The 12,850-nt window shown below is 44.4% G+C and overlaps 1 protein-coding gene across 1 annotated transcript in view; it reads right to left on the bottom strand.

Annotated features, from left to right (window-relative positions):
- USP10 (ubiquitin specific peptidase 10) overlaps positions 1–12,367 on the bottom strand; it is a 47,855-nt gene extending 35,488 nt beyond the window's left edge. The window contains exon 1 of the mRNA XM_038147982.1: positions 12,219–12,367. Within this exon, the coding sequence (XP_038003910.1) occupies positions 12,219–12,239 (21 nt within the window). The 5' untranslated portion in view covers positions 12,240–12,367. The remainder of the gene's footprint in view (positions 1–12,218) is intronic.
- Between the last annotated feature and the right edge of the window lie 483 nt (positions 12,368–12,850).

Here is a 12,850-nt window from a genome sequence, read left to right as displayed (position 1 = left end):
CAATTCAGGTTTTTTTTTTTGATGTTATTATAGAATTACAGCTGAAAAAAGTTACAGATTTTCTATATGTTTCACATAAATTAATCTGACAGGGTTTATTTCTTCATGAAAAAAAAAAGGAATTATTATCCTCAAAAAGTCATTTTCAGGACAGAGGAAAAGGCAGACTTCTGGCTAGTAGGGAAGCACAGTTGTGACTGTCACATTACTGGAAGGACAGGTCCCATGACCAAATGACCCCCTAGAGCCTGATGTAATTAAAGGAACACAGTGTAGATCTCAGCAGCTCATCCTGAATATTAGAACTAAAAGCAGAGCAGGTTGTACTTTTTAATCAATTATATAACATACTTCAAATCAAAGCAACAAACTGAACAATAACATAGAAAATCCTGCCAAAAGACAAGCCAATTTCTTACACCCAAACAAGTTCTGTTTATGTATGCTCCTCATTCTATTTCAGATAATGAGGTGCCTGTTGGCACTCCTCTATTTCAAACAGCAGCTGCCACAAAGTGCATCCAGCCCAAGGAAGTTGTCTATAAAATGGTCAGCGTAGTGAGCAGGGGGGAGAAAAAGGGAGTGCAAGAATAAAAACCAACCCGTGTCACACAGACACCACTGCATTGCTGAGTGAGCTGTTCCACAAAGACTCCTTATCTCCCGTGTCCAGGACCACACCAGCAGAAAACCTCTGCTGCTTCACACTTCAGATTTGCCCCAGCTGATATATTTCTGTTCGCAAAACAACAAAGAAAAAAGCCCATCAAAACAGGCATGATCTTATTCTGTAAATAATCACGGCATAAGGAGGGCAGTGCAACTGTAGCACCGGTACATGATCATACAGCAATGGCCCCTGACAGGAGAACTGTACCCACATTTTATTGACAACTTTTAATCTGCATCCTGTGGCACACCACTGAGTGTTCTGGATGAGAAAACACTTCCCTGCACCTTCCCCTGGCACCCAAGGCAGGAGCACACAGGAAGAGCAGGCATTTGGGGACTACAGCAGGAATACCTGCAAAGTGCATTCCAGGCAAGAGGAGAGGGAGCTAACTGAATTTTGAGAGGTGATTACATCAACTCTTGGCTCTTTGGAGAGCAAAAGAAGGAATTTCTGACACCTTTCCACCACCACTACAAACCCACAGAACATCTGCCTGTGATAAAGAGAAGTAGTAACATTTTCCTATCTGTTTTCTTGCTATGTTAAAACTAAATACAAGCCAAACAAAAATACTTTCCTATCATAATCTCCCAGCTGGCAGACCTCACAAATATCAAATGAAAAAGAAATACTTCCCAAATGAGGAGACCGATCCTTCCTCAGTTCTGAATTCATGCACAGTGGTTGGTAAAAAACCTCTGGCCAAGGTTCTATCTCTTCACACCCTCTAAAAGTTTGGAAACACCAGCTCCAGGCTGGCTGCTCATAACTCAGCAAACAATTATTTCAAGCTCTGCAGGCTCCTCTTGCACTGAACTAGCTATTGAGTCTATGTGCAAAGTGGAAACTCTCCCTATAATGAAGAACAAAATAATTAAGACTTGCATTATTCTGATTTACCACTGCATGATAAGCTCTGAGGAGAGAGAAGCTGGAACATGAAGTTCCTCAAGAACATAGCCAGTTTAACTACTCCTTTATTACAGGTGGAGCAGGCAAAACAATCCCTCAGTAATTTTATCTAATACTTCCCAGCAGAAAACCCTTAGTGCTGGCTCTTTTTTTTTTTCCTCTTCCAAACTAAAATCATTAGAGCTGCAACCTTCAGTGCCAGACACCTTCAGTGGGATGAAGTTCTAAGAACACGGTGGTAAAATCAGTTCTGCATCTGGGGAACACTGCTTGGGCCACATTAAATAGCAAATTGTCTTGGAACACATCACAGCTGTCCACCCAAGTTCCAGGCATGCTCCATAAATCCACTTTTTTCTGTGGTTTACAAAATCTTTCCTTAGCAGATGCTTCAGCAGCTAAGATCCTGAAGGATTGTTTTCCACAAGCCTCTCTCAGTTCCTCAAGGGGGAAAGGCAGCACACGCATCTTCCCTGCCAGCCCCGGAGTCTGCAGTATGCAGGAGCCAGCACATTCCTCCCCTGGCCAGGCAGGATGCTCTGGGCTGCAGGAACAAAGCCTGGCTTTCCTGGAATGGCTTCCAGCTCAGAAACTGCAGCGCTGCTTGGCACTGCCCTGCCACTGCAAAGCCATTCTTCTCTTCTTACCATGTCTGAATTTACCTCACAGGCTGCTTGTATCCTTCAAATCCATGGTTTAAAGAAGTAAAACCAACAGATCTAGACTTGGATGAGGTTATTAAAAAGAAAAAATCAGAAGCAGAGCTCTAGGAGTAAAAAAAAAAAGCAAGAATCTGACTTTTAAGAAATGAAACAGATTAAATATGGGCATGTTGTAAGCAGTTCAAAAATATTACAATTGGCTTGATGAGGCCAAAGATGAGGAACAAGAGTTAGATGAAGAGCTGACAGATGATCTGAAGTTATTGGTAGAGACAGCAAAGGAGAAAAAAAGAAATTGAGAATGGGTTTTGTGCCTACCAGACAACTCTCCCTTCTAAAACCTGAACTATCACCCAAAATTCTGTAGTGATGTAATCCTTCTCCTGTTGTGAGGAATCTCTTGAATTGAGCTCCAGCAGTCTGTATCTCACACTCCCTCTCTTGTGAGCTGCTCCACGTGCCTGGACACCGAGTGCCCTCTCTGCGCAGGTGAAGGTGCCAACCTTGCAGATGCAGCAGCCAATATTCAAGATGGCACTCTATTATTTTAAATATGGAAATGACACTAAAAATTATGCTTCTAAAATACAGCAATCAAAAGCAAAGCTGCAAAATTCAGACTGCTTGTATCTTCATTAGATTCCCACTAGTTTGTGTACGTTTGGTATTTTCTTTGCTTATTTCCACTACTCTCATCTTCACAGAGGACAAATACCTCAAAGGATGAATAGAGACCCATCCAAGAGAACCATTCCACCCCAGGCAGTGAGATTGCTGTTCCTATTTGTCAAGCAAGCTGGAAAATGCAGTGGAATATAAAGAAAAGTGGGGAAAGAACGCATAGCCTCTGAATTACTGCAGCTAAACACTGTGAAAACTAAAACCTCTCTCTAACAACACCTCAGCAAACGAGTCACCCACACAATGCTTTTCACAAGCAATTACTCAGGGCAGGATTTAGGGTGGCTAAGATTAGGTGAGGCAAAAATTAGCTATCTGGACTCCATCCTGACAAGGAACACAGATTAACACTTTTGGAAAACAGCTAAGCCCACCTGCCCAGGACTCATCTGCCTCTTTTGATGGCCTAACTTGACACCTCAACCCTAAATTTTTGAAGGGCTGAATCCTTAGAACATTTTGCTGAATTGACAATCTCATCTCATCTCCACAGGCTGAATGATCAGCAAGGTGATTACTGTCAAATTGAAAAAAATTATCCAGATGATTTTTAAAATTTATTTTTCCACTGGTGGAAGGAGTGTTAAAGAAGTGAGGAACCAGTGTCAAGCAGAATATACAAGTGGCCAGGAAGAAGGAAGAATGAGACTTTCCCCTCTGCGAGTTGTGACCCGCCAAAAATGGGTTATCTCAGAGAGAAACAGCCAAAAATAAACCAGAGAATATGTGAAAAACACAATAGTTGGTAAATGACTCATGGGGATCACAGAGATGAAACACAACTACCACTACAGAATAAAGGCTCCAATATTTTAAGTTCTGTATCAGCTGAAGTTTGAGTACTAGTTCTGCAGAGGTTCTGGCTGTGTTTTCTCCTGAAGGAACTCCAGCCCCTTCAGGACTCCACCAGGTGACACACGTGGATGTGGGATGTCCCATGAGGACACCATCCCATGTTCTGATTCCCAGGAATTCTCAGCCATCCACCTCCTCTATCAGCCCTAACACGTGGCAGGTGGAAACCTGCAAGGATCTGGCAAAGCCTGCGACAGCAACTTTGTATTTTCAAGGGGTTTGCAAGTTAAAATGAAAATTGGGACACCACACATATGCCACCGCCTCCCAAGCCAGTTTTAGAGTTTAAGTATCTGCAAAACAATTTTATGTAGATGCAACATAGCTGTTCAAACAAATGCACAGATTAATACACTGCTGCCACCGAACCCCAAACAGGAAGCATACTAAACACCCATATTTTTAAGTGACAGCATTAAAAATTGGGTGTGGGTATGGCAGTAGGTATACTGCAAGGAAAAAAAGAAGCCTTAAAATTGTTAAAGTAGCTCATTCCAAAAAGACTACCACTGATAATGCTGCTACTTTATGTCTTTCCTTGTACAACATCTTCTGTCAGCATGCAGAATTCTTTTGCACATATGAATGAACAGAATGCACAAAACAGCACTCCAGTATTTCCCAACACATTCATGGTCTCAAAGATACTGAAATTCTTTTGCTTTCTGAAGGTAAAAAAGCGATTACACCAGAATATACTGACTGATAAATTGATACAGCCCCCAATGCTCAGAGAGCACACTCACAGCTCCCTGTGTACCCTCCATGCAGGCAGCAGTTGAGTCACCACTCCCCTGGCCTGCTCATCCAGGCAGCTCAGAACAGGAATATCGGCAGCAGCAGGAGCACAGGCAGCTCTGCTCTGGCCCTTCAGCTGCCTCAGTGCAGGGACAGAGGCAGGAGCAGCTCTGTCTGCAGTGCCCTGCTCTCACCCACAGCTCCACTGGCTCGGCTGCAGCTCCAGCACCTCCTGCTCTCCTCTCCCTCATCCATCCATGGCTTTGGAGACCCCACAGAAGCACTACCCAATTGTCATCTGGCCCACAGTGCAGACAAGGTTGAGCAACAAGGATGAAACCTCACCCTCAACCCTCACACTTCTGCACACTCTGAACCTGTGAGACTTTCCACTTTCCAACAACACCAACTTAGGCAGTTTTTGGAAGAACATGCTCCTCATGGGTCTGTTCACTGCCTCCTCTGGTCCCAAATCTAATTAAGAGATCTTGTAAATCATAATGACATTCGGTAAAGCAACGAATTACACAATTCTTCAAAATGGTTGTTTTGCAAATAAGGCAGTAAACACCAACTGAACTAGAAAATACAAATTGATTCAAGTTTCACATTAGTGATGTCTGCCATTAACACATACTGCTGGCTACTCAGTAAACACGCTGGATGTGCTGGACTCTCGACCTGCCAATAAGCTGTTGTTCACTAATTATAAGTGTTTTTTTTATTTCAAGCTGTCACAAAATAAATTAAATTTAGAGCACACATGCTTAAAATTGGTTAGCACACCAAATGGCTAAAAAACACCTTTGCTCTTAGCTTATCTTTTTCCTAACTATAAAAATCCATGAGGAATTCAGACCAATTATGAAGTCACACTACCATGAAAACACACAGACTACACAGCTCAGCCCTACTGGAGCACAGCTGCTGAGCAGGAGGGACCCCCTGAGCCCCTGGTACCACCACTGCCAGCAGCACGAAGCCAAGGGGAAAAATGTGCCCAGCTGCCCTCTCACACCACTGCAGGCTCAACACTGATGAGAACCGGGGGACCTCTCTATTCCAAGGATGTGATCACATCAAATCAGAAAATCATACCAGCTTTAACGTGACAATCATTGGTGCCAAGTGTAATACACATCCATTGCCTTTATCCTCTCCAACTGAGGAAACTCAGCTCTGGCAACACCTGGAACACCAGGGCAGCATCTGCCGCCTGCACTCACAGCAACAAGAGCGACCACCACAACCCAGTGAGCACCACAACCCAGTGAGCACCACAATCCAGCACTACGTCTGGACTACGGAGAAGTTCAAGAGACTGAGACCATGAGCCTGTTGACAGGAACAAATTCAACAGCTTTATTTCTTCTGCTCTGAAAGCTGACTGCCCCTCTTTCACACTTCTGACTCTGCTGCACTTACATTTTCTGTTGCTTGCAATGCCAGGATGACAATTTTATGTATCTCGTTCTTGCCTGCTCTGAAAGCACACTAACTGCATAAACTCTTTTTTCATTGCTGTTGTTTCAAGTTCTGTTAGGGAGTTCTCACCATGTGTGATGAAATGTGGAAGCCTAAACTTCTTGTTAAGGGCAATGGTCTACGGTCACAGCCCTTAACTGAGAAGAAAGTAAGTACTGCCTAAGTAGGTGGAAATTGCCTCAATAAGTTGTCTTTGACTTTTTTCCAACTTTGTATCAATTAACTACAGTGCTCCACAGCCATTCTCAAACAGTTGTGGTTTTGGTTTTGTATCCCAAAGGCAGCAGCAGAACAGAAAGTGAGGTTTTCCATGCTGTAAGGACATCAGAGTGCTATTTCTTACTTTCTTTGGTCAGCTAGCTATTATTAGAACCCGTAAGACCTAATGGATGGACTAAGTACAGTGGAACTCAAGAGAACTTGATTCGTTTTGCAATTCAGCTGTTACCTGTGCTGACAATGACTCTTTTCCTTTCTGCTTGACTTCCCTCTCCTTTTTACCCTACCTACTCACATTTAAAATGACAAGGCCATCCCACACTGTGTACCAGCCTCATTTTGAACTGAACACCCTCCCTAAGTAACATGGTCCAAAGCCATTATTTGAATACAACTAATCTAATTGCCTGCCTCTACCATTAGACAAATTAACTGAACTTTTTCCACTTCCTTCTCCATCTGGCCTAAAGCTCGCACCAAGAATTCCAGGGATTGTCAGTATCTTACCTATTTTAACAGGCTGCTGTAGTACCTACAAAGATATCCCACTCCAACAAGACAAAACATTTTCAGACCAGAAGCCTTCACTTTTTAGTATGAATGATACACAAGTTCTGTACTTTGAGTTGCAGTGGCAAATCCATTGCCAGCCTGCAACATTCAAGGGGAAAAACGAGGCAGGAAATCTGTGAATCACTACAGCAGGTTCTAAATGTTGTATGAAAAAACATGCCCAGTGCACTGGGGGAATAACTCAGCTATTACTGCTGGTCTGCTCAGTGGAGTTCAAACAAAATAAGAAGTCTTTCATACACAGAATTCTTTGAAGAAAACCTACTTTCCTGCATGTTTGTTTAAAATGCATCTTTTCACACAACCTTTAGAGACATGCTCTTCCTTACAGCTTCTTACAGATCGTGCATTTGTCTCTTCCACCTCAAAGCTGAGCCTCTTGGGGTATTTACTTTTTAACAAAGTAAAATAATTTCAGATCCCTTAAGTGGTTTTCCAGTTTGTGTTGACATTACCCTCGATGGCAGCTCATCTATATCCCTTTCTTTCCTACTATAATTCCAATGCAAACAACACACAGTGCTTCTTTTAAAGCTTCCATGCATGATATGAATCCACATACAATACCACCAGCAGCAAATTCCCCTAAGTGCTCCTGCACATTTCTTTCCTGTGGCACTGACATTGGTGGCTACCACAGAATCTCAACGAGCCTCTCTTGATTTGAAGAACAGATGTTTTTTCACAAGGTGTACGATTCAAAGAAGCCTTACACAAACACTTTGTTAGGGCTACTGTGATTTAATCTTCCTCCTGCCTAACTGCAGGTGAAGAAAAACAGACCTTGTAGCACACACTGAAGATCAATAAATTGTACGCTGTCAAACAAGGAGAAAAGGTTCTTACGCGTATTTAAAATATCAGGAATATCTGGAAATAAATTAGGTATTAGACAGTCAAATACAAAATGAAAAGACTAATGTACTTCAAAGTTTTACTCTATTAAAGCATTCATGAATATATTAACATGAGCACTAACAAAACAGAATCCTTTAAAGTGTTTTAAAAATAACCAACACAGCCCCATTATTGGAAACACTTAAAACACAGTCTTGAATACCTATGGCACAATTTCATAAAACAAAAATAGGGTTCAGAACCCCAATTTTAAAATATCAGACTATTCTCTTATGGAATGTCTGAATATACAAACACACACACATGTACACACACACACACACTTTTTTTCACCATGAAGTATTTTTTCCCTTTGTTCCCTAATCCCCAGTTGTATGTTTAATGATCACACATAAAACACTTCCATCAAAAAGAAAAACCGCAGCTCCAGCATGTTTAATTCTTTGGAAATGAACATCTACATTGCTGAAATGGCATTAGAGTGACAAATGACTATAATCCAATGGCCCAAGGCCAGCAACTTCTATTCTAACAGATTTGGCAGTTTTGTACGACACAGCATGTTGTGTGTCGATCGCTAAACAGAAATGAGACTGCTCGCTTTACCTACAAACAAAACCCCACTTAACTTTACAAGTATTTTAACAGCTACATGAATGGAAAGACCAGTACGTCTGAGCAACTGCCTACAGAAACTGGATTTATTAATAGGTAAATGGCTGGATCCATTCTAAGGAGTCTCCAGATCAGTGCTATAGTCTAGAATGCACAGAATAAATAGCAGTGATTCACAAAACCTGTGGGTTTTAGCCTATTTGCATGCTGCTATATAGTTCCAAATTTAAGTTCCATGTCAGTTTTCCCAGACTTCCTTTTTTTAAGTCAACCAACCCACATTCACCCACTTTACTCAGTGTGGATTCACCATTCACATTTTAGAAAGGCAAATGATCCCTTCTGGCTACCGAAACTCCCAGCTTCAGCTGCAGCCTGAATTCCCAAGATCACGGAAGCCTGGAATAACTGCTCACTCCACGGGCAAGAGATGAGCCCAGAAAGACAAATCCAGCTTCTTCAGCCCTTTAAAACACAGGACGGCAACCGAGCAGCTGCAGCAGGATGGGGCACCCACACACCTCCCTGCAATTCCACTCCCCAGCAGCCCTTTCCCACGGCCACCTTTTATTTTGTGTTCAGGGTGTCCCTCGTATCTCCAGTGGATTTCACAAACCTGACAGAATCCAACTACCCCATCCCCAAACGTCTCTTTTTGCCCATGAGGACACTCCAACGTTACACATATGTGCACAAGAAACTCATCCAGCTGCATGACAGCCATTTTTTGGACATTATTTTCGAGACATCGATTTCCTAATCACCACAAACATCAGGCAAGACACTGCAAAGGCAGCACAGCACAAATGCCTGCAGGCTGTTGCCTTTTTTTTTTTTTTCTTTTTTCTTTTTTTGTCTTCTAGAAAGAGTCCTGGCTTAAGGAAACATCAAACTATACCCTGGCAGGGAGCTGCCCTCCAAGCCGGCCATAAAAGAGGCAGTTTGCAGTGCAGTGTTTCAGGGAGTCAGGTTGCATGCCATGTTCCGAGTTCCAGTTCTTCTGGTTGCCAGGCCAGACGCAACCTGGGCGAGGATGAGCAGCTCAGGAGCTTGTTCAGCTTTTTTTCTCAGCTCAAACCCTCCTGGTTTTCACTTCAGCTGGGTTTGGGGCCAACGTGGTACATTTAAAATGGCACCGAGTTCATTTGACACCACAGTAATGGTGGAAGAACAAAACAAGCATAAATGATTCATTCTGCTGTGGTATCCTTTCTTCTGCTTAACTTGTTTTCACAGGATTTACAAATGATGCCTCTGTATTAATTCTTTCTATGAAAAACAATAGAAAAAGTGGCTAAAACAACTGTTTATACAGTTCCTACAGAGTTTCAGTCATTCCAAACAGGGAAATAGTTTTTAAGCTGTCCTTTTTTTTTTTTTTAAGAGATTTTTAGATGCCCTTGATGACAAGTGGTTTTAACTAGATCAGCTTAACATCTTTAGTGTCATGGAGCAATAGAGCAGGTTTACTTGTAGCTCACCTTAAAAAAAGGACAGATTGTGAATACAGTCAGCACACACCCAGCAGACCCACAGCAACACTTAAACCTCTCGTGAGATGATTATGAAATAGTGCCATGGAACAGAGGTACAAACACCAGCAAGAGCTGAACTGCGCTACCAAACCCTCCTGTGCTTGCTGAGCTGGCCACCCAAAATCAATGGAAATATTCGATATGATGGGGTTTCAGGAGTCATTTGTCACAATGTGCAAAGTGACTGATGAAATATTTCTGCCCACTATTCCATGAATCCATCCATGGCAGAAATCTGACTCTGCATTTCAGGTGGAGGAGCAGCAGGATTTTCTTGAAGATGTTTTTTCCCCTGTGTGACAAAAAATGCCTCAATGATGGTGCATCCAAACTGGAGATACGGAAGAAGAAGAAGCTCTTGTCTATTTCTGCATCATGACATGAACATAGTGACTCAATAATCTTATTTATCTTGTACTCAGAACAGGCAACTTTCACCAAAACTTTCTTATTTTTTCTACTGATCTGTAACACTACCGTCCTAAAACAAAAAGGAAACACGTAAAACTGCATCCCTGAACTTATCTCCAGGCTTTTCATCCCAAAGGCTCCAAAACACTGATACCTTAATTCAGCATCGCAGATCTGTTCTGGAAGATGTACTCACATAAATCCCAGACAGCATCTCGATAAACTGGTTAAATTTGAAAAAAAACACCCCAGACACAGGTTGTGTTTAGTAACATGAACAAAGCATTAGCTAAACAATATCTTACAAATGTGCTTCCAAAATATATATGTTCCACATTATATGCAAACTATCTAATACTAATAATACATTACAACTTCAGCAGCAACCTCACAAGACCTAAAATCCACCTTTACTTGCAGAGAGGGATGATTTAAAATTGTCTGTGCTCAAGTTGCTACTAAAGATGAATTTACAGCTCAGTTTTAATTTCAGCAATGGAGCACTTCGCCATAAATTAAATCATCAGCCTAACTTTTTTTTTTGTTTTGTTTTAAAGTACACCAACGTGATTATGTACAGACCAAAACAAATCCTTAACTCCACCAAATAACGAAAAAAACTGCATTTTAAACACCAAACTCGTCAAACTGACCACATGCATGGCTGAAGGGGGAGAAAGCAGGGAGTGAAACAACCCTGGAGCTGGACACTGAATCCTCTGATGTGTCTGCATTGCAAAAATCATTCACTGGGACAGTTAGAAAAGGTCCAAAAGGAAGTGAGTTTCCTTCACTTTGAAATAAAACTTGAAGGACACAAAATTTTAAAATTAGTCTTAAATCTGAAACAAACTCCAGACACTGCAGCTGCCTTAAGAACACCCACATTAACAAAAGCACTCACGTTTTTCTTCCAAACATAAATAAATCAAGCTGGACAAGAAATGTCGGTGTAGCTTTCACCAATGATGAACTTTTAAAATGGAAATACCAGTGCCAATCTGATGTGTAATTCAACTTCATTGAGGGAAAAAAAAAAAAAAAACAAAAAAACCAAAAAACACAGAACTCATAATAAAGCATCACCCTGTTCGCAATGACTTACATTTTATGAAACGTGCTTTCTGTGACAGAAGACACGGATCCTTAACAAAATTCCTTTTAACGCTACCACAATTTTCTAAACTTTATTATTTGCTAAACAACAAAGTTGCTCTAAGTCTTGCAAATCAAACACTCCGGAGCTCCACACGCGTTTCCTGACATTCCTGCTTTCAAGCTCTTTGGGAAAAAAAAACCTGAAGGGAAAGAAACAGCGAAGCGAACCCATTCAATCGTTCGCTCTAAGCACACACTGGATTAGCCCAGGAACCGAGCTGTAAACTTCCAGCGAAAAACCACCACGACTGCAGTTTTTTTTCCACTCGGTGCACAAATCTCCGGGCTGGTTCAGCCAGTGGGATCCAGGGAATCCGCACACGCATCCCCGTGCACGGCGATCTTGCAACACTCAGCCCTTTGCACCCCGATGCGCCGGGGTTTATCGAGTGTTTGGGCGGGGGGGAGGGGGGAGGATTAGTTTACAAATCTCCTTATTCCCTTCTCGTTATAGAATCGTTTCTGCCTCTCCCCAACTCCAAAAAATTAAAAAAAGCGGCCGGAGCGATGAGCTCTGTCCGAGTCACCCTCGGCCGGGGGCTCAGCACCCTCACCCCCCGCCCCGGGCCCCGGCGTGGTGACACCGACACCGGCGCGGGGTCGACCCCCCGCACTCCGGACCCCTCCGGGATGGGAATTCCGCCCCGGGAGCGCCGGATCCGCCGTCCCCGCGGCCAGCGAGGCCGCCCCACCGCCCTCGGCACATTCAATGAACGTGCACAATCACCCTGGGCCTACTCCCGGCCACCACGCTCCCCCCCCATCCCGGGGCCCGCCCGCCGCCGGGAGCCCGGCGGGGTCCGGGCGCTGCGCCGCAAGGGTGCCCGCGGTCCCGGACGGTACCTGCGCGCCGTGCAGGGCCATGGCGCCCCGCGTCCCCGGGGAGCTCGGCGGTCCCGGCCCCTCACGCCGCCGCCCCCGCCGCCGCCATCTTCTCCCTCGCACGCACCAGCCGGGCCGGGCGGGCGGGCGCGCGCCGCACCGCGCATGCGCCGTCCCCGCCCGCCCGCTGCGCGCGCACGGGGCGGGAGCTGAGGGCGCCCAGGGAAAAGGGCGGGAGGCGGCTCCGCCTCCCTGAGGGGAGAGGGGCGGCCCCGGGCGGGAGAGGAGCCCGGGAAGAGTCCCTGGAACGCCCCAGCGGGCATCTCGCCTGTGAGGGGCTGAGAGAGCGGAGGGCGTTTAGCCTAGGGAAGATGAGGCTGAGAAGGGATCTGGTTAATGCGTGCGAAATATCGCCAGGGCGGGTGCCAAAAGGATCGCAGAATCATGGGATGGGTTGGGAGGGAGCTGAAAGATCATCCAGTCCCCCCCCCAGCCATGGGCAGAGACACCTTCCACCGTCCCAGCTTGCTCCAAGCCCTGTCCGGCCTGGCCTTGGGCACTGCCAGGGATGCAGGGACAGCCACAGCTGCTCTGGGCACCTGTGCCAGCCTGGTGCCAGACCTTTTTCCGTGGGGCTCAACATCAGCACAAGC

This window comes from Motacilla alba, chromosome 11, assembly GCF_015832195.1.
Source record: "Motacilla alba alba isolate MOTALB_02 chromosome 11, Motacilla_alba_V1.0_pri, whole genome shotgun sequence".
Taxonomy (NCBI): domain Eukaryota; kingdom Metazoa; phylum Chordata; class Aves; order Passeriformes; family Motacillidae; genus Motacilla; species Motacilla alba.
Note: the sequence above shows the minus strand (reverse complement) of the source record. Positions and strands in the feature narration are given on the sequence as shown.